The 18089-nt window shown below is 42.8% G+C and overlaps 1 protein-coding gene across 7 annotated transcripts in view; it reads right to left on the bottom strand.

The window, feature by feature from the left end:
- Positions 1–2038: 2038 nt before the first annotated feature.
- rapgef2b (Rap guanine nucleotide exchange factor 2b) overlaps positions 2039–18089 on the bottom strand; it is a 125444-nt gene continuing 109393 nt past the window's right edge. For 4 of the 7 annotated variants that reach the window (XM_086106113.1, XM_086106109.1, XM_086106114.1 and 1 more), the window contains 9 exons: positions 17288–17499; positions 16469–16592; positions 16167–16190; positions 14563–14786; positions 11633–11800; positions 11367–11519; positions 9336–9534; positions 6678–7171; positions 4980–6565 (listed from right to left, as the gene is read on the bottom strand). In XM_086106113.1, the coding sequence (XP_085962239.1) occupies positions 6180–6565; positions 6678–7171; positions 9336–9534; positions 11367–11519; positions 11633–11800; positions 14563–14786; positions 16167–16190; positions 16469–16592; positions 17288–17499 (1984 nt within the window). In that variant the 3' untranslated portion in view covers positions 4980–6179. The other 3 variants (XM_086106108.1, XM_086106111.1, XM_086106110.1) reach the window with 3 other exon arrangements.

The raw sequence follows: 18089 nt of genomic DNA, 5'->3' as shown, positions 1-18089 counted from the left end.
GCTTCCGCTACTGATTATATAAAAATTCCTCGTCTCACCCCCCCTCGGGTGGTGTCCGTCCCCCATTCAGCTCGGGTCCTCTACCAGAAGCCAGGAAGCTTGAGGGTTCTGCGCAGTATCCTTGCTGTTCCCAGCATTGCACTTTTCTGGACTGTGATGTCCGATGTTGTTCCCGGGATCTGTTGCAACCACTCATCTAGTTTGGGGGTCACTGCCCCGAGTGCTCCGACCACCACAGGCACGACTGTCACCTTTACCTTCCAGGCTCTCTCCAGCTCCTCTCTGAGCCCTTGGTATTTCTCGAGTTTCTCGTGTTCCTTCTTTCTGATGTTTCCATCACTTGGGACCGCTACATCCACTACAACGGCTTTCCTCTGCCCTTTATCTATGATCACGATATCTGGTTGGTTCGCCTTTACCATCTTGTCAGTCTGGATCTGGAAGTCCCACAGGATCTTAGCTCTGTCATTCTCCACCACCTTCGGAGGTGTTTCCCATTTTGACCTTGGGGTTTCCAGTCCATACTCCGCACAGATGTTTCGGTAGACTATGCCAGCCACCTGGTTATGGCGTTCCATGTAGGCTTTCCCTGCCAGCATCTTACACCCTGCAGTTATGTGTTGGATCGTCTCAGGTGCCTCTTTGCACAACCTACACCTTGGGTCTTGTCTGGTGTGGTATATCTGGGCCTCGATGGCTTTGGTGCTCAGGGCCTGCTCCTGAGCAGCCAGGATGAGTGCCTCTGTGCTGTCCTTCAGGCCAGCCCTCTCTAGCTACTGATAGGACTTCTTGAGATCGGCCACTTCAGTTATGGTCCGGTGGTACATCCCATGTAGGGGCTTGTCCTCCCATGATGGTCCCTCTTCCAGCACCTCATCCTCTGTTCCCCATTGTCTGAGACATTCTCTGAGTACGTCATCCGTTGGAGCCTTCTCCTTGATGTATTCATGGAGCTTGGATGTTTCATCCTGGACAGTGGCTCTCACACTCACTAGTCCCCGGCCTCCTTCCTTTCGGCTTGCGTACAGTCTCAGGGTGCTGGATTTGGGATGGAACCCCCCATGCATGGTTAGGAGCTTTCGGGTCTTAACGTCCGTGGTCTGAATCTCTTGCTTTGACCACCTTATTATTCCTGCAGGGTATCTGATCACTGGCAGGGCATAGCTGTTTATAGCCCGGGTCTTATTCTTGCCATTGAGCTGGCTTCTTAGGACTTGCCTCACTCGCTGGAGGTATTTGGCCGTAGCCGCTTTCCTTGTCGCCAGTTCGAGGTTGCCATTGGCTTGTGGTATACCGAGGTACTTGTAGCTCTCCTCAATGTCTGCTATATATATATATACATATATATATATATATATACATACACACACACACGCATGCACATTTCGCACGCACGCTCTCAACATGTCGCGTAATTTCTCACACACGCTCACTCCCTTTCTCACTCATACACACACGCAGTCAATACTTTCGCGGAGGATAGCGCCCTCTGGAGGCCGACTCGGCACATTACACCATGTTACCGTGAATTGGCCCGTTGGTGTTCTTGGGTGTCACTCATACTCACTCATCTGTCCGATGCAGGCACGAAGTGTGTTTCATTCACTCCTTCAGACGGGTTGTCGCAATTGCAAGAAAAAAAATGGTGTCAGAGATGTTACCGGTGTTTGCGCTGCACAGATGGTGGACCCAGAGACATACTAGACGTTTTCCCACAATTTAAAAATCTTTCACCGCATGATGAGGGAGTGTGAGGACTCAAAACAGTCAAGAAAGAGCATTTTCAAGTGTTCTTAAGTGTGTGATCTAGACTCACGCAATATTCAATATGTGAAAACAAAGAAATCTTCGATTGTTGGTCAGGGTTCAGTGGAAGAAAGTGGACTTTTCTTGTTTGAACTTTTTGTTTTCTGGAAATGTTCAAAAATGATTCGTGCAATTATGCTGTTAGTCTAACACGTTGTGCATTATTTCACCATTCAAGGCAATTTACTTTGTACTGACCAAACAAAAACAACAAAAAAGAAAAAGTCAGCAATTGTACTCTGTATGCAGTATTTATTGATTCCCAGCTTCATACAAACTGGATGTTGAGGCATAAACATAATACATTTGAACAAAAATAGAACCAATATTTACAATTATTGTATTAAAAATACAAAAAAAAAAGAAACAAAAATGAGCGATGCGTACTCCACAAATTGTCTTTGTAAAAGACATACAAGTGTGAGTCGTAGTAGAGGGAAGGAGAACATCACCAGCTAAAATGTACACTATGTCATCACCTTCATCATCATTATCATCATCATCACCACAACAGTAGCAGTTCTACCCACGACATCAAACGGACACGTTTTGTGCAATGTCACGTCTTCAAATGTGGCCCATACAAAACGAAACAAACTGTTTTTCACAATAACAAATAGAACAGCTTTTTTTCTTAGCCTCGTCCCAGTGGAAAACACTTTCCCCCCTTCAGTCTAGTTTATTTTACTACCTTTTTTTTTTTTTTTTTTAATCTTTTTGACCAAACTGATCAATGTGATCAGAAGGATTCTGTGATTGGAGGACCATTCACCCGAGGAGTCTTAGCGCAACACTCAAAAGAAAACAAAGGAAAAAAAAAAGATCAGAAGTCAGAAAATTAGAACACAGGTATCACCAGAGAAGTTAGCATTTGACCTGAAAATTCAGAAAATCATAATATGTCATGTTCTCTTTTTTTGCAATATTCATGTGTTATTTATATTAAAAGTCTTTTTTCTGGTAATATTTAGAGTTTATTCTGATAAAATAATTTTTTCGTGGTCAAGATTTTGGACTGTTTTTCTCAATTTACAGCTTGTTGAAAAATGACAAGTTTATTCTCAAATTGCAACTTAGTTTCCGGTAATAGTCGGATTTTATCCTTGGAAGAATATGACGATCATTTGTTTCTGGTTGCGTAATGATTGAACAATTCTGATGTATTTATTGTATCTATTTCATCAAATTCAGAATGGATTCTCAAGAGTGACCATTTTTTTCCCTCTGGAAAAATTCTGTAATCTTATTCTCGTTAACTCGGAATGTTGTAAAATGTTAAATATAACTTTTCCCAGAGATACTTTGATTTTATGATGAAAAGATGATCACTTCCTGCTTACATGACCACTTTATGCTTGAAATATTGCAATTTTTACTTTTGGTTCAAGACAAGATTTTCCATTTTAAATGGAGGCTGATTCTCGTTTATGATTTTTTTTCTCTAAATATTGAGACTTTAATTCAGTGACTTTTCTTATTCTATCCAAATTTAAAAGGTTCTTTCAAAAATGTCCAAAATGTTTTCTGGTAATGGTTAGATTTTATATTTGGACAATTATGACTTTATGGTAACATTCTGACAACTTTAAAAGACAATGATTTCCCCTGGAAGTATTTTATCCTTGTCACATTTTAACTGTGTTGCCTTGACTTGATTTTCGAGGTGCAACAACTAATTGATGATCAATTTACCTCATTATTTATGATAATTAATCATTTCGATATCTTTTCTTATTCAAAATTGTTCAATTTTAGCTTCTCAACAGTAAATATCCAGTTTCTGTAGTCGTCCTTGATAGCGGACTTACTCTTTGTCCTGAACGAAAATGAAACATTTGCAACCATCTAATTTTACCTTGAAAAGCAAAGACCCAACATTTTTGCCTATTTTCCAAGTCGTTAGGGACCAAACAAGTATCTGAATAATAGTTAATGGGTGTTTTCTGCAGTGTCCATTTGAAATAATGTCCTGTTTTTCAAGGAAGGGATGGAAATGTTTTTTCTTTTTTCTATCCGATTCATCGATTGACAGCTTAGTCAAAGGAAGTTTAAACACTTCAGAAAAAAAATCCGACTGATGAATTCATCGATCATGAATATAACCGTTATTTGCAGCCCTACTTGATTTATTTAGGTTCTCATTCCTGTGTGGCTCTAACACTCCTTGGCATCGACCTTTTTGGCAGCCTTATTTAGCTTTGATTTTATTCCATTCCTTCGCCACCAAAGTCTACAAAAACAACAACAACAACAACAAAATGTCCTTCAGTCAAGTCCTAGTTTTGCGGATCGCGGCCATGTCCACTTTTGTTTGTGTGCATGTACTGTATGTGTGTGTGTTTGTTTCAGGGCAGGATGATGTAGCGGAAGTGTTGAGTCGTAAGGCTGCGTGTTGAAGTTTGGGTGGGCGTTGTGGGATGAATGTGCAGTCCTAAGGCGCTTTGGACATTCACACAAACATAACTTTTGAATGTCAACGAGGGCCATGGCTGACAACTTTCTAGTCCTCAAGGCGCCACATCCTGGCTTTTTTTTTTTAAAGATCCCCACATTTTTGTTATTGTTGTGCTTTTCGGATGCCAACCGGCGTCCCCACAGACGATGACGTGATCCCGCCCCGTCATCGTTACCCTGGCGTCCGCGAGCTTGGCGTCCACTAGGTTTTGTGCTGAAAGTGCTCGTCAAATGTGTGTGCGTGTGCGTGTGCGTTGTCCTTTTTGTTTTTGTGTACGTTAATACTGGCGTCATTGTTCCTTCCGATCTCCTGGAGAGCAGGTCAGGAGTGCAAAAGACTTTGATTAAAGAGTCCTCAAAATGTCTGCTGCTTGTGATTTTTTTAGTGCAGATGGATGTCAGCATTGTTGTTTTCATTTTTAAAAATGTCTTTATATTGTCCAAAAAGTGCCAGGCTTGTCATCTTTCACCGCATCATCATCATCATCATCATCTTCTTCTTCACAGTATTTTCTTGAGTTTTTTTGCATGCAGGGTCCGTCAACCCCCATAATGCTTTAAGGCGCGGGGGAGCCAACAGGAGGAATCCACCAATCAGGAGGCAGAGCAGGCACGTACGTAGCTTGATGATGAGAGTCTATTGGTCGCAAAAGAGATCTTTTTTTTTTTTTTTTTTTTTTGCCTCAGACAGCCGACACCTGCTCGTCATCTGAGGAGAGAAAAAAACAGTTGAGGTTACGATCAGCTCATTGGAAATGTTTATATTCATTTCCATCCTCTCTGGCTCATAAAGCACTTCAATTTGAACTTCTTCCATGTGCATCAGGGATAGGACTGTGCGATATGGCTAAAATGTAATATCTCAATATTTTTGCCAGATCACTCTCTCTTGTTAACAATACAATGACGATTTTACTGTGGTTTCAGTGAAATTTACGCATTTTTATAAGACAAAAAATATAAATCCAAAGAATGTGGAAAGCTTTTTTTTTTTAACCTTCCTGACAACTATCAACATTCCTAGTCAGCAATATATGAAAATTGAAGTCACATTGTACTGCAACTGTGCTGTAATAAGTCATATTATACAACAGAAGTGTCTATGTGCGTTAAGCGCATCAATGTGTGTTGTTCTGTACTTGTCCACGCATGACTGGAGGAAGGGTGAATGGTTCAGAATGTGGATGGATGCCTTGATAAATAGAAATTAATTTCTGTAAAATTTTCTCTCATTGACAAAAAAAAAGTTAAATACTCAGATTTTCTTGTTGAAAATATTTTTGATATGGTTTTATTCGTATGCGTTTTATTGTTTGAAAAAATTCCGGTTTTACTCATGACTTTTACTCAACTTTTTTTTTCCTAATGGGGTTGATGCATCTGAAATTCACTGACGCCTCCTCAAAGTGGAACAGCTACATTTTTTTTTACAGTCCATTTGCTCGTCGAAAAATAGACTGTACTGCAATCCAAATGATACTGGACAGTTAGGTCATGTCGAGTAATTTAACATTTGTGTTTTCATTTTTAATGCAAGTCTAAATGTTTTCTACAAACATAATCAGGCAGACTCCATACACGATGCTGGTGATAGTGAGGAGCTCTGTGGGTGTGCGCGTGCGATGTTTATTTTCTCTTAACATGCATTAACGTCCCTCTCTGAACAAATAATCCGTGATAAACCTGGAAGGTTCTGAAGGAATTGAGAGGGTTGGGGGGGGGGGGGGGGGGTATGGGTGTCTCTGGGGGCGTCTCCCAAGATTTAGCAGGAAGTGGCGAGTGTCAGGTCTGAATCCACGTGTGTCGGCATGCACTTGAGGTGGGGACGCGGGGTGAGGTGCGGGTGGGGTTGAGCTATCTGATAAATCAGTCTTTACCTGCTATGGGGTGGAAGGGGTGCCCCTCCCGTTCGCACACGGTCATGGCCAGGGGGGCCGGGGTGTACGCTGCGCCCTCGGCTTCCTCAGAGCGACAAGTTTAGGAGACTCACCCTCCTCCTCATCCTCCTCTTCCGCCGCCGCCTGGTCATCCTCTTCGTCGTTTCGGCCACGCCGGAGGCCGTTGCCTCTCTTCTCGGACGTCGTTTGGTGGGCCTGCGAGTCGGGGGACCGTGTGACCATGCGGGAGCGCTGCAGCGCCGTGGTGTAGTCGGGTGGACGGCGGCTCGACGGCAGTGTCGTCACGGACATGGCCGAATTGAGGCCTGGAGGGGACGGCGTCTGGCCATCCGCCAGTTCAGAGATGGTCAGCGCCGTGTAGCCGGGCGGCGTCGGGGGAGGTTCGCGATACCGCCCCTCTTTCCGGGCTTCGGGCACACAACACACCAAACAATTACGACCTGTTCTGGTGATTTTATTGTTCTCAAGTGACACATTTGTCTGGTGCTACGATCATTTTAGCCGCGTGCAGAAACTCACAGATGAGTCCTTTACAGGCGGCAGTGATGGGCGAGGGCGAGGGCCGCCCCATCTGCTTGGCGTCCTCGGACCCGGTGGATGTGATGCTGCTGGTCTCGGGGTCGGCGTTGACATCCTTGCCGCCACGCCTCTTGATGGTGCCCGTGTCTCCCTCCGAGTCCTCACCCCAGTAGGCGGCGGACGAGGACGACGAGGAGCCGACCGACGCCCAACTGCCCCGCGCCTGTGTTGCCCACAGCAGGGCCTCCGGACCGCCGGCGGGCGGAAGCCCCCCGCCGAAGGCCAGCGTCTCCCAGCTGCGGCCCTGCTGCATGGTCTGGATGTTGTCGTGGGAACCGGACGAGCAGGATGTCCAGGAGCCACGCCCGCTGTCGGCCGCGTCCAGCGACACGCGATCGCCCTGATCCTGGGTCAGCTCCTCAGAGCTGGGGGACGACAGCACCGTGGGGCAGCCCGCGTAGATACCCCGGCAATCCTGCATGGACGTATACGACCTGCAACCCAAAGACCGCACCACGTCACATCCTCTCGTGTACGCCATCAGCAGTGTTGTCAATCTCAACTCGACTTAACTGTATTTATAGAGCACTTTAAAACAACCACCGCTGTATACAACGTGTTGTACACGGAGCAAAAATAATTCATACAATAAACAATAACAAATTAATAACGAAGACGGTACAAAGCACAAAAACAGTAAAACTGAATCTAGTTTCATGTTGAGTCAAAGCATAAAAATGAGTTTTAAGAAGAGTTTTAACTCATTCGCTCCCAAAGACGTTTTTAAACGTCTTTTCAGACTTGGTCTAGAATTGGCTGGCACTGAATGAGTTAAAGATGGGCAGGCAGCGAGGGGGCTTGGCTAACTTTCAGCAGGCGGTCATTCCAAAGAGAGGGACGAGCAATGGAAAAGGCTCCATCCCTCTGAGCTTCCGTTTCCTTCTCGGTACCTCTAATAGTGTCTGGTCCGCAGGTGCGTAGTGGCGGAGGAGCTCAGAAAGGCCATTTCAAGATTTGAAAACAAATAATGTAACCTCAAAAAGAACTCTCAAACGTGAAGGGAACCAGTGAAGGGATGCCACAGTAGGAGTTAAGTGCTAAGTACCAGTCAAGAGGCGTGCGGCAGCATTTTGGACTGACTGCAGACGATTGGCTGACTCCAAAGTAAAGTTACATTACAGTAATCCAGCCATGATGTGACGAAAGCGTGAATTACTGTTTTGAAGTGCTCTTGAGAGAGGAGAGGCTTAATACTTTAGCCACTTGCCCAAGATGCAAGGAGTCGGATTTAACAACAGCAACAATTTGCCGGTCCAACTTAAAAATCACTGTTGAGTTTAAGACCCTAGTCCGAGACTGTTGGTTTAAGACAAGGAGCCATAATGTCGTTTCTTAGCGTCAAAACACCACAAGACAAACCTAAAGAACTACTTATCCATTAGATGTGTTTGATGCCATCTTGTGGCAAACAGCAAATGGGTGAATTTTTAGGTGAATAGCTGGGGATAGGATCTAAAGGAAAAAAAAACACACAAATAGGACTTTGATTTCATGTATCATGCTCATTCAATTTAGGTAGCCAGTGATTTTGTTTGTTGGTTAACTCATTCAATCCCCATTCGTCTTAAAAATCCCCACTGCGGCCGACAACCCATGACGTTTTTACACGTCATTTCCTTTTTTTGCACCATAGCGTGCAGAGGGGGTTTGAGTAGCCTCTGACTAAGGATCAGGCGTGTCTGCATTGTATATCATTTAAAATCTGTCCAGTGGATGGCAGCATGTGTTAAGGGATCAGCCAGGATCCTACTGCAGAACAAGTAGAAGTAGAGCGGGAGGGATGCATGAGCTGAGTTGCGGAGTAGCGTAGAGTCAGGTGGACTAGCGTGTAGTTAGTAGAGAGTGCATTAGAAGTGATTGAGAATTCAAACCAATCAACCTGTGAGGATTGGTTTTGGTGAAGCAAATCTTCCACCATGACTTGGGAGAGGAGTTTCTCAAAGCAGCAGGATACATTCGACTGTGCAAAAATAAGAAGCTGCCAGCAAAAGAGGTTCCGTGTGCATGAACATCGTCTACCTACTTAAAGGTCACGCTACAGCGAAAGTGCCTTCGCAAAAACAAGCAAGGTGAAATCAGAATGCGGTGAAAAACGTGTGCCCTTGAATCAGTGCAATCAGCGTCATTTTTTTATCACGCACACCCAAAAAAACCACATTCATGAATTGCAAGGTGGAGGGGACACAAATGCGCCCTTTTGTGGTGGCGTTGGTTTGATTAATATAGTCAGTAGATTGGTTAATTTGTGAGCAGTTTGGTCAGTTAGCTGGTTAGTAGCTTGGTCATGTAGTTCGTTGACTAGTTAGTAGGTCGGTCAGTCTGTTAGTGCACTAGTTAGTTATATCGGTTGCTTGGTCATTACATCAAGTAGCTGGTCGTCGGTGAGGTGTTTTAGTTGGATGGTTTGCAATTAAATTAGTTAGCTATGCAAAAATCAAACTTTCAATAAGGAGAATAATTAGGTAAAAAATGTGGCATTTGTAATGAGCAGCCAAAATCTCAAGTTTGTCCACTGAAACCTTTCGAGCATTGGTGGAGGTCTGCACAGTCCCATTCTAGTGTTATTCGAGTTGCAGTACCACTAACGTAATCACGTACCCGAGGCTGTACTGATCGGGATCGGTGGCGGCTCGCCGTTCTAGGCGTGCTCCCCCCACATGGGACTCGGCGACGCCCCCCGAATGCCTCAACCGCCGCTCGTCCTCAAAGGACAAGTTACTGAGAAGGCTGGAGCGAGACGACATTTCACTCTGACTGCAGTCCGAGTACGAGTATGAGTCGCCCATACGGTTGTAACCTGGAACACATACATCAGAAGGTAAGTCATTTTGCCTAAATAAGTATTGTCATTAAAATAACAAGTACAATGAAGCAAAGGAAAATATGACACATGAACAAATGTAAAAATGCTAAATACAGGGATGACAATGGCTAGTGATGAAAAAAGCGGAAGGGGCGTGGCGTGGACGGGGCGTGGCCTGGACGGGGGCGTGGCCACTTACAAAAGTGGCACTTAACACGCTGAAGATGAAGTGTATCCAATTTACACACTATTTGAAACTTGAACAGAAAAAAATCCCAAGATTGTTCACTATTCTTTCAAGTGAAAATTTGTGCAACTTTGCTTATGCATTCTATGTAACTTCAAAATCAAAACTAAAAAAGGAAACACATTCCCTGCCATATTCAAGATTTGTTCATGACTTGTATTCATAAAGTGTTGTGTAAATGTGATAAAAAGCTGTTGATTCTTACCTCATTCAGTGATGGTGAAGTCCCACACTGTTTACTATATATGGGTTATGAATGTATTTTATTATATAAAGTGGATGTCTATTTACAGTATATACGACAATATACAGTTTCATGAGGTAGAATACTTGATTTTCTCTTCATTTTAAGCTTTTTAGCAAGCGCTAAAAGCTTATTGGTCCTCTCCGTCTTTTTCCACTCTCTTTTTAGCCATCTCCTCTTGTTTTTACACACGCTCCAGGCTGTCGAAAAGCGCTTGAGATCGAGTAGTTACTTTTCAGTAGAAATGTCTGTTTTCTGTGTTTCACCGAGGTTGCGTGACTCTGTAAAGCTTTCCATCCTCTCGATCCGTATAGAATGACATCGTCACACACTGTACACAGAGCTTTACCGGCGCCATCGAGCTTTTTCACGAAATCCGACACAAGCACAATGGTTCCTCTTTACTGTTTCCTACTGGGACACTGTCAGCTTTCTATCCAACCAGTCCCCCATCGAAACGTGTTTTTCAATTGGTTGTGATTTGCATTTGCCGATATAGCGACCAATCACAACAAGTAAGACATCATACACGTCCAATCGCAGGGCTGTTTACAATCGGAAGATGGAAAGACTGATCGGGAGAGCTCGTGAAAACTCGACCATAAGGTACCTGACCCCCTCTAAAATTTTCTCAACGGATTTAGACGATTCACAAAAATGATCAATTTAAGAAATAAAACGGCGGATTTCCGCGTATCCGCGGAAAATTGCCATCCCTGTAAATAATGATTTATCACCCATATGAAATAAGTGCTACACGTTCATCAATGAAAAAAATATAACAGCTAATTAGAAAAAGTATACATGTATTCTTTTATTGAAAATATATGCTACTAACAATGAGCCTACATTCACAACACTATTCGGATTTTAAAAAATCTTTAAATAAATCCTTTCGGGGAATAAATCCTTTCAGCAAAGTAGAATAAAATGACAACAGAAAAATACTAAATGAATCAGCATTCAGATTAAAGTAAGTTCGAATAAAACAAATGGATCGGGCAAATATCAAAAAAATAAATGAAATAGACATAAATCTAATATAACTCACCACGAATTAAAAATAAATGCCAGCAATATATTGGAAATTTACAAAAATCTGAAGGACAAAAATAAAAATGAATTGATGGCATCTGCTCATAAACGGCAAGAAATGAATGGAAGAATCCCAACACAACAGTAAATAAATGGGGAGAAATGACCCATTTTCATAATTCTGTGTGTGCATTTCCAAGTACGGTAGTTGCATCCAGTAACCCAGCTCTGTTATGTGCAGTGCACAGGCCAAGCAGCAGGGGGTGGAAATGCACCACAGTGCCAAATTGATGTGCCTACCTTTCTTGGGGGAGCTCTGTGGGGAGCCAGGCGGCGAGGGGAGCTGCGACGAAGCGTTGGACACCGTGGAATCGTCAGGATGCCTGCGATGACGCTCGCTAGCCTCTTCCGACAGAGATAGGATCTTCTTCAGAGACTGCGGGGAGCTGGTGCCTGAAACAAAGATGTAGTTGATGACCCTAACGTTTGTCCACTGTGAATGCACTGAGAATATAAATATGGTGAGAATTTTTACTCCTACTAATAATGGTGATGTGATGTCTTACCAAAGGGAGGCAGGTCCTTGACGGGCACCTTCTTCCGTGACGGATACAGGGCCACGGCGGGCACCTGCAGGGCCTGGGAGCCTTTGGCCAGCTGTCCCCTCTGCTGGCTGGCTGCTCTGGACACTACGGGGGACGTGTCTGCGCGACGGACCCCCGAGTTCTTGGGCACTGGAAGCAAAATGACAACACAGGTTCAGTAGGGTTGGGGACACGTGCAGCAGCTTTTTGATGGATGCTGAAAACAATCCAATGTACTAAGCACTTAACTGTTTTGAAAGAGGGGTCGGGGGTGGGGCAGAGTTTTGTTTTACCGGTGAAAAAGTTATCAAAATATATGTCTTTTTTATTTTTTTTGCACGATAAATTATTTTTATTGTAATTGTGGTAGGGCAGAATAAATATAGCCATTTTTTTTCAAAAACGTTTCAAAGTGGTGTGATACAATTTTTTTTTCATGCTGTGACGAACTTTAAAGCGACTTTCTTCTTTTTTTTTTTAAGAAAATGGCCAATATCATTAAAATTCAATATGAAAAAAATACCCCTGTTTCATTCAAATCTTTTTACTTTTTAAAAATACAGTACTTTGAAAGAAAAAGGTGATTTCCTGCAACATTCAACTTTTTTAATATACTGTATGTATATAACATTGAAAGTCGTGGGATGTGTTATTGCATTTCTTTTACATTTTTGAGAAAAAAAATATATCGGTCAAATTTAAATTACATTTTCAAATAAAAAAAATAACCTACTTAATAAACTTCAAAATAATATAGACAAAAAAAGTAGTGAGATATCTTTTTGCATTATTACCGTACTTTCACAACCATAGGGTGTACTTAAAAGTCTTAGATTTTCTCCAAATTGGAAGGGGCACCTAATGATGCGGGGCGCCTAACCTATGCACCGAGGTGCAAAATCTGCGATTGTTGCGGTGTGACTTTGATGAGCGCTCCGCGTGACTGTCTGATGTTATGCGGACACGCTGCTGATATGGAGGACAGGCAGACATAACTGAGGATGGCATGCGGACGTTCAAAGTGAAGGGTGGGCGTGAAGGAGGACGCTAAAGGCACACCCATCAGTCGGTGGCTATCATGCCGGTACGTGGATTGGGCAAAATCAATTTCAGACCCCGAAAACGGCACCAATTAAGAGACACGCCTACGAAGCACAGTTCAAACTTCAAGTGAACAGTTACACAGAGGAACACGGTAATGGAGCAGCTGCAAGAGAATTAAGATCAACAAATCCATGGTTCGCAAGTGAAGGAAGCAGGAGAACGAGCTTCGGGCAGTCAAGAATACAAAGCTGACAAAGCTTTCCTGCGAAAACAATGCGAGGTGGCTCAAGTCGGAAGACCGATTCGAGCAATGGATTCATGGTCATAGAACAGCCATTTTCAAGGGGGTCTGACTTGTTGCTTTTGTTTTATGAAACGTGGTCAACTATCCATCCGCGCAGCAACTTTCGGCGGACTACAAGAGAAAGTTGGCCACCTTCCGCTCCAACTGCCGTAAAAAGATTGCAGACAAACGCATCAAAACACCAACCAAATCACCAACACGGACGAGGTGCCGCTTTCTTTCGACATCCCGGTGAACCACACTGTAGAGAAGAAGCGGACGGTAGCAATACGCACAACGGGGCACGAAAAGTCAACTTTTACTGTTGTGCTTGGTTGCCATAGTAATGGACAGATGTTAGTGGCGTGGGAGCGATGGATGACTCCTGCTGCCTATTTAAAAACATAAGGGGTGTTCACACGGCAAGATTTGGTCCGGCGTAGCCCCGGAAAAAGGCTTACACCGGACCAAATTTGATCCACCTCAGGGAGGTGGTTTAAAAATTTGCTCCGGAGCAAATGCTCGTTTGCGAAGCAGCACCGATGTAAATGTGCACGTGTGAACGCAACTGGGTTAAATTTACCCCAGAGCAAATGCTTGTAAAGCGTACGTACGGCGAAAATGTGTTGCTTTCGCGCTCTGTCGGACTTCCGTCATGTGTTTGTTTAATAATGACACAAGACTTGGCTGGTAACATCTTTCCTTTTGTAGGAGACTGGACTGTCTCGGAGTTGTTAGTGTAGTTTGTTCCTTTGTTGTGTGTTCACAACCCCCCGCCCCCCATATAATTTATTTTGTGATTTCCTCTCTTGATTTTCTGTTTGGCGCATGATGTGTTTGCTTTTCTGAGTGTCATTGAAGTCATCGTTGATGTACGTTTTCGGGGGCAGTCTCTCTCAAGCAGAAGGCACGGAGACCGAGAAGGAGAAGGACGTGCGTGCCTGTCCAGTAGTCGCTTGAGTTGTGTATACGTTTTAAAAAGAACCAACACGACAGCTCATTTGTTTTCTGTCGTTTTGCTCCGCTGCAGAAACTGCCGTGTGAACGCAAGTGGGGCTGCACCGACGCTGTGCCGGTGCAGACACGCTCAGCGGCTTTGTACGTGTGAACGCTCCACACAATTTGCTGCGGTGCAAAATATATCGCAACAAAATACATCGGTGCAGCGCCAGAGCAAATGTGTGCCGTGTGAACACCCCTATAGACTAGCGTGCATGCATGCTATCGTATTGTTTGTGCTAGCGTATGTTTTAACCATGCCTGCGTCCAATAATGCAGCGCATTTTATCTATGTGTGAAATACAAAAATATCACCCGCATCTCTTAATGCCTATTAGTCGTGAAAGTACTTGCAATTTGCAAAATACACTTTCATTAGTTTTTCTTTTTAATTATTAAATACTTTAAAATACAACTTTTTTTTGTTGAAATGTGTTATAATACAAAAAAAAGATGTCTTACACCAATTTTGAGTTTTTCCTTGAAACCTTCTGTTATGAGCCATGTTTTTGAATGGTAATTAGAAGAAGCGGTAACTATACAACTGCGCATGGTGACATGATGGCAGTAAAGTGGCGCGACTCACGCGTACTGACGGAGGACTCGCACTGGAGCGAGAGCGTCTGCAGGCTTTCCTCGTTGGTCTCCAGGCTGAGGTTGGCCAGATACTGCTTGACCTTGCGTGCCATCTGGGCATCCTCGTACAGCTTCTTGGCGTTGAGGAAGGAGCTGCGCCGTACGCGCTTCTTGTGGCCGCCCGTCTGGTTCACGTCCAGCACAGCCGCATTGGCACTGCCTTGACTGAGGGAGCTAGATACAAGGCGCAAACACAAAGAGAGAAAGTAGCCACAATGGATATGAATAATACAGTGCAATCTTGACTTGAGTCTCGTGTTGCAAACCATGCGAGAAAGCAGGATGAGACGTTCCTCAAGGAATTCCAAAATATTACATGCAGAAGAAAGCAGTTGTGAGTTTTGTCCTCCCCTTCATAGTTGACATTTTTGTGGTTCGTGTATGTGGAATCTCTCATCGTGTAAGTACAACCCACATTTCAAAAGATTACAAGCCGAGTTTTTAACAAGTAATGAGATATGGATCTAGGGAGATTAAATCCCCTAATTAGAAAACATTCCTCATGACAACAACTTGTGTTTTCTCCTCCAGACTAGCCCAGTAAATGTTGAGTATGTACACCATAAAACTGTCAACAGTGATGAAAGGAAAGAAAAATGAAATTCTTAAAAAATGAAAACATTGAAATAAAAAGGAAATATTTAGAAAGTGCATGTTGCCATTCACTTAAAAAAACATTTAGACAAAATGTGCTTTTTAAAATAAAATTAAAAAAAACACCACTGGATGTCTATTTTTTTACAGATACAAAACAAAAAAAAGGATGGACACGAGAAATAAAAAAACATGCCATATATTTGTTGCCAAGATGCCTGAGTCACTAGCATAATAATAGCGATAATACTAGGGAAATACAACTTAATAAAATATTACATTATTTGAAAAATTTACCAACAATATTGAGCACTAACATTTTGTTTGGCAACCTCGACACTCCCATCCCAGTCAAGGGAATAGCCAGCAAAATGACCTGGTAGTTGTTAAGAAGCAGTACAGTGAACCCCAGCTACTCATGAGATTACCAAGCCTTTCCATAAATATTGAAAATACGTTAATAAGAGACACTCCCCAAAACGGGTTTGAAATAGAATATAGATGCCACAAGACAATGGAGATGCATAAACATCATGCATCGAGCATGAACACAATCAGGAACCCATGTTACATTAACAACTAAAGTTCAACGCAAACAAACCACTTTAACATGAAGTTCATTTGGCATACTCGCCTAGACAACAGGCACACTAACTGATGAGACGTCTCACATAGGTAAACAAATATGTTCACGAGCACGTAATACAAACGATTAAGTCCTTAACACCGAGACTACACCGGATGATGCCAAAGTAATACTTTTACATAAGCAATGTATAGGTTAGTTTTTCAGCAAATAATAGTCCAGCTTCATAAATAAAAAGGTGTTAATGTGCAAATTTGTGAATGCCCAACTGTGTTAAGCGGGTGTTCATGGTGTGTATTATTAGTAAAGCCATTCAAATAATCCCGTTCAGGGGAAAGCCGGCAAAGAAATGTGGAAGCACATGTAAAACTCACCCTAAACTTCTCCACTTCTTCTTCCTAGAGGCCATGAACAGACAAGCGTGGGGGCAGAGGGTGGATGAGCGAGAAGAAGACAAAACAAAGCTTTTAAGGACAGGAAAGAGCACCAGAGACCACCAAAGAAAATCAAACGCTCCCGCGTGGGAAAAAAAAAGCCACAGAAGAGGAGATTAAACACCACTTGATGGAGACACTGTGAGACCGGTTTAGACAACAGCAGAAGGCTTAGCTAAGCCTCTCATAGAGCTATAATACATTTTAGAATGTGTGTGTGTGTGCGGTAGAGGCTTCTGTACCTTGTCCTGAACATGAGGTTGGGGTCCATGTTGACCGAGGCCATGCGGCCCACATGGCGGATCTCTTTGGCGATCATTCGCAGCTTCTCGAAGTTCACCAGGCCGTCAACTTTGGAGTCGTTACCTGGCGCCAACATATGACATATTATTCTCACAAATAAACAAAACAATGCTACAATCATTACCAAAGACAGCACATGGGTGTGTGTGTATGTATGTGTGTGTGTGTGTGTATGTATATATATATATATATATATATATATATGTGTGTGTTCGAACATCATTTCTGTTTTATTTTTGGTTCAAATTTTGTGCACTTTTAAAAACAAAACAAACAATAACATACACACACACACACACACACAAATATATATATATGTATATCAAACTTTGAGACGATACACACCTCCATTTTTGTTCTTTTCTATCTGAACAACTGTTGTTTGATAAAAATCATTTTTTTAAAAATACATTTTGGGATAGTAATGTTTTTCTTTCCCCAAAGAAACTGCTGCTAGTTTTCATCGTACAAATTGACATCTGTAGATAGTCCTTTACGGGAACCACATATCTTAAAAATACACAAAATGAGGATTCATGATATTGAAAACATAACATTTAAAAAATAACAAACATACTGCCACAATAACAAACAAAATGAATATGACAAAAATGTGTTGCTCGCTTTTATTGGCCAAAATTACATTCTATTTCACACCTGTCAAACTAAACAAGCCATGCGACTAAAACGAATGCTCCCTGAGGACATGACCAAGTAAAAATATGGCCAATTTTACTCAACAATTTCCCATGACATACCTTCATGGAGGAAGGTGAGGTCCTTCTTGATGACGGGGAAGAGCGGGATGATTGGCGGTTGCAGGTTCTGGCTGTTGAGGACGTTTCGGTACTTGGCCATGTTCCTGGAGGGGTCGAACAAGTCCTGCAGGTCACCAAAGAGCTTCTCATACTTGCTGGGCAGCTTCTCCCAAGTTCCTCGAAGGCGAGAGACGGGAGCCAAGTTCAAACCGCTGGGCAGGAATACACACAAAAAGAAAATGAATTAAAAATAAATATATAAAATAGACGTATTAAAGGGGGCGGGGGCAATAATGGCAGTTGAATAACTAAGTCAAATAGACTAACAAACCATAAACAATCTGTATAACTACTGGAGCAACTAAAACAGTCAACCAACAACCTAAACAAAAAAAATTAACTGACCAACCAACCAACCAACCAACCAAATACCAAATAACTGCTTAACAATCTAAGCCAACAAGAGGCTAAAAACCAAATGATATAAAAACATAGCGACTAAGTAACTAAGGAGCTACCTAGCCAGACAACTAACGACATGAACTGATTAGGTACCATATCGGACTTACTACCTCACCAAACACCGTCACTTAACCCACCAAGAGACTAACTTAACCAAGTGATTAAGTAACTGAATAACCAGCCTACCTAAGTGACTATAACCTAAGTCAGCAACCATGAGACTGACTGACATAAATTGACCCACCCGCTACATAGCTTCACTAAATCCAGTGACCAATTAACTGACTGACCAACCAATGAACTACATCAGTGACTAATTAACCCATGTTAACCAACTATG

The sequence above is a fragment of the Hippocampus guttulatus genome, chromosome 2 (genome assembly GCF_054856545.1).
Source record: "Hippocampus guttulatus isolate MCC_2025c chromosome 2, RoL_Hgut_1.0, whole genome shotgun sequence".
Lineage (NCBI taxonomy): Eukaryota > Metazoa > Chordata > Actinopteri > Syngnathiformes > Syngnathidae > Hippocampus > Hippocampus guttulatus.
Note: the sequence above shows the minus strand (reverse complement) of the source record. Positions and strands in the feature narration are given on the sequence as shown.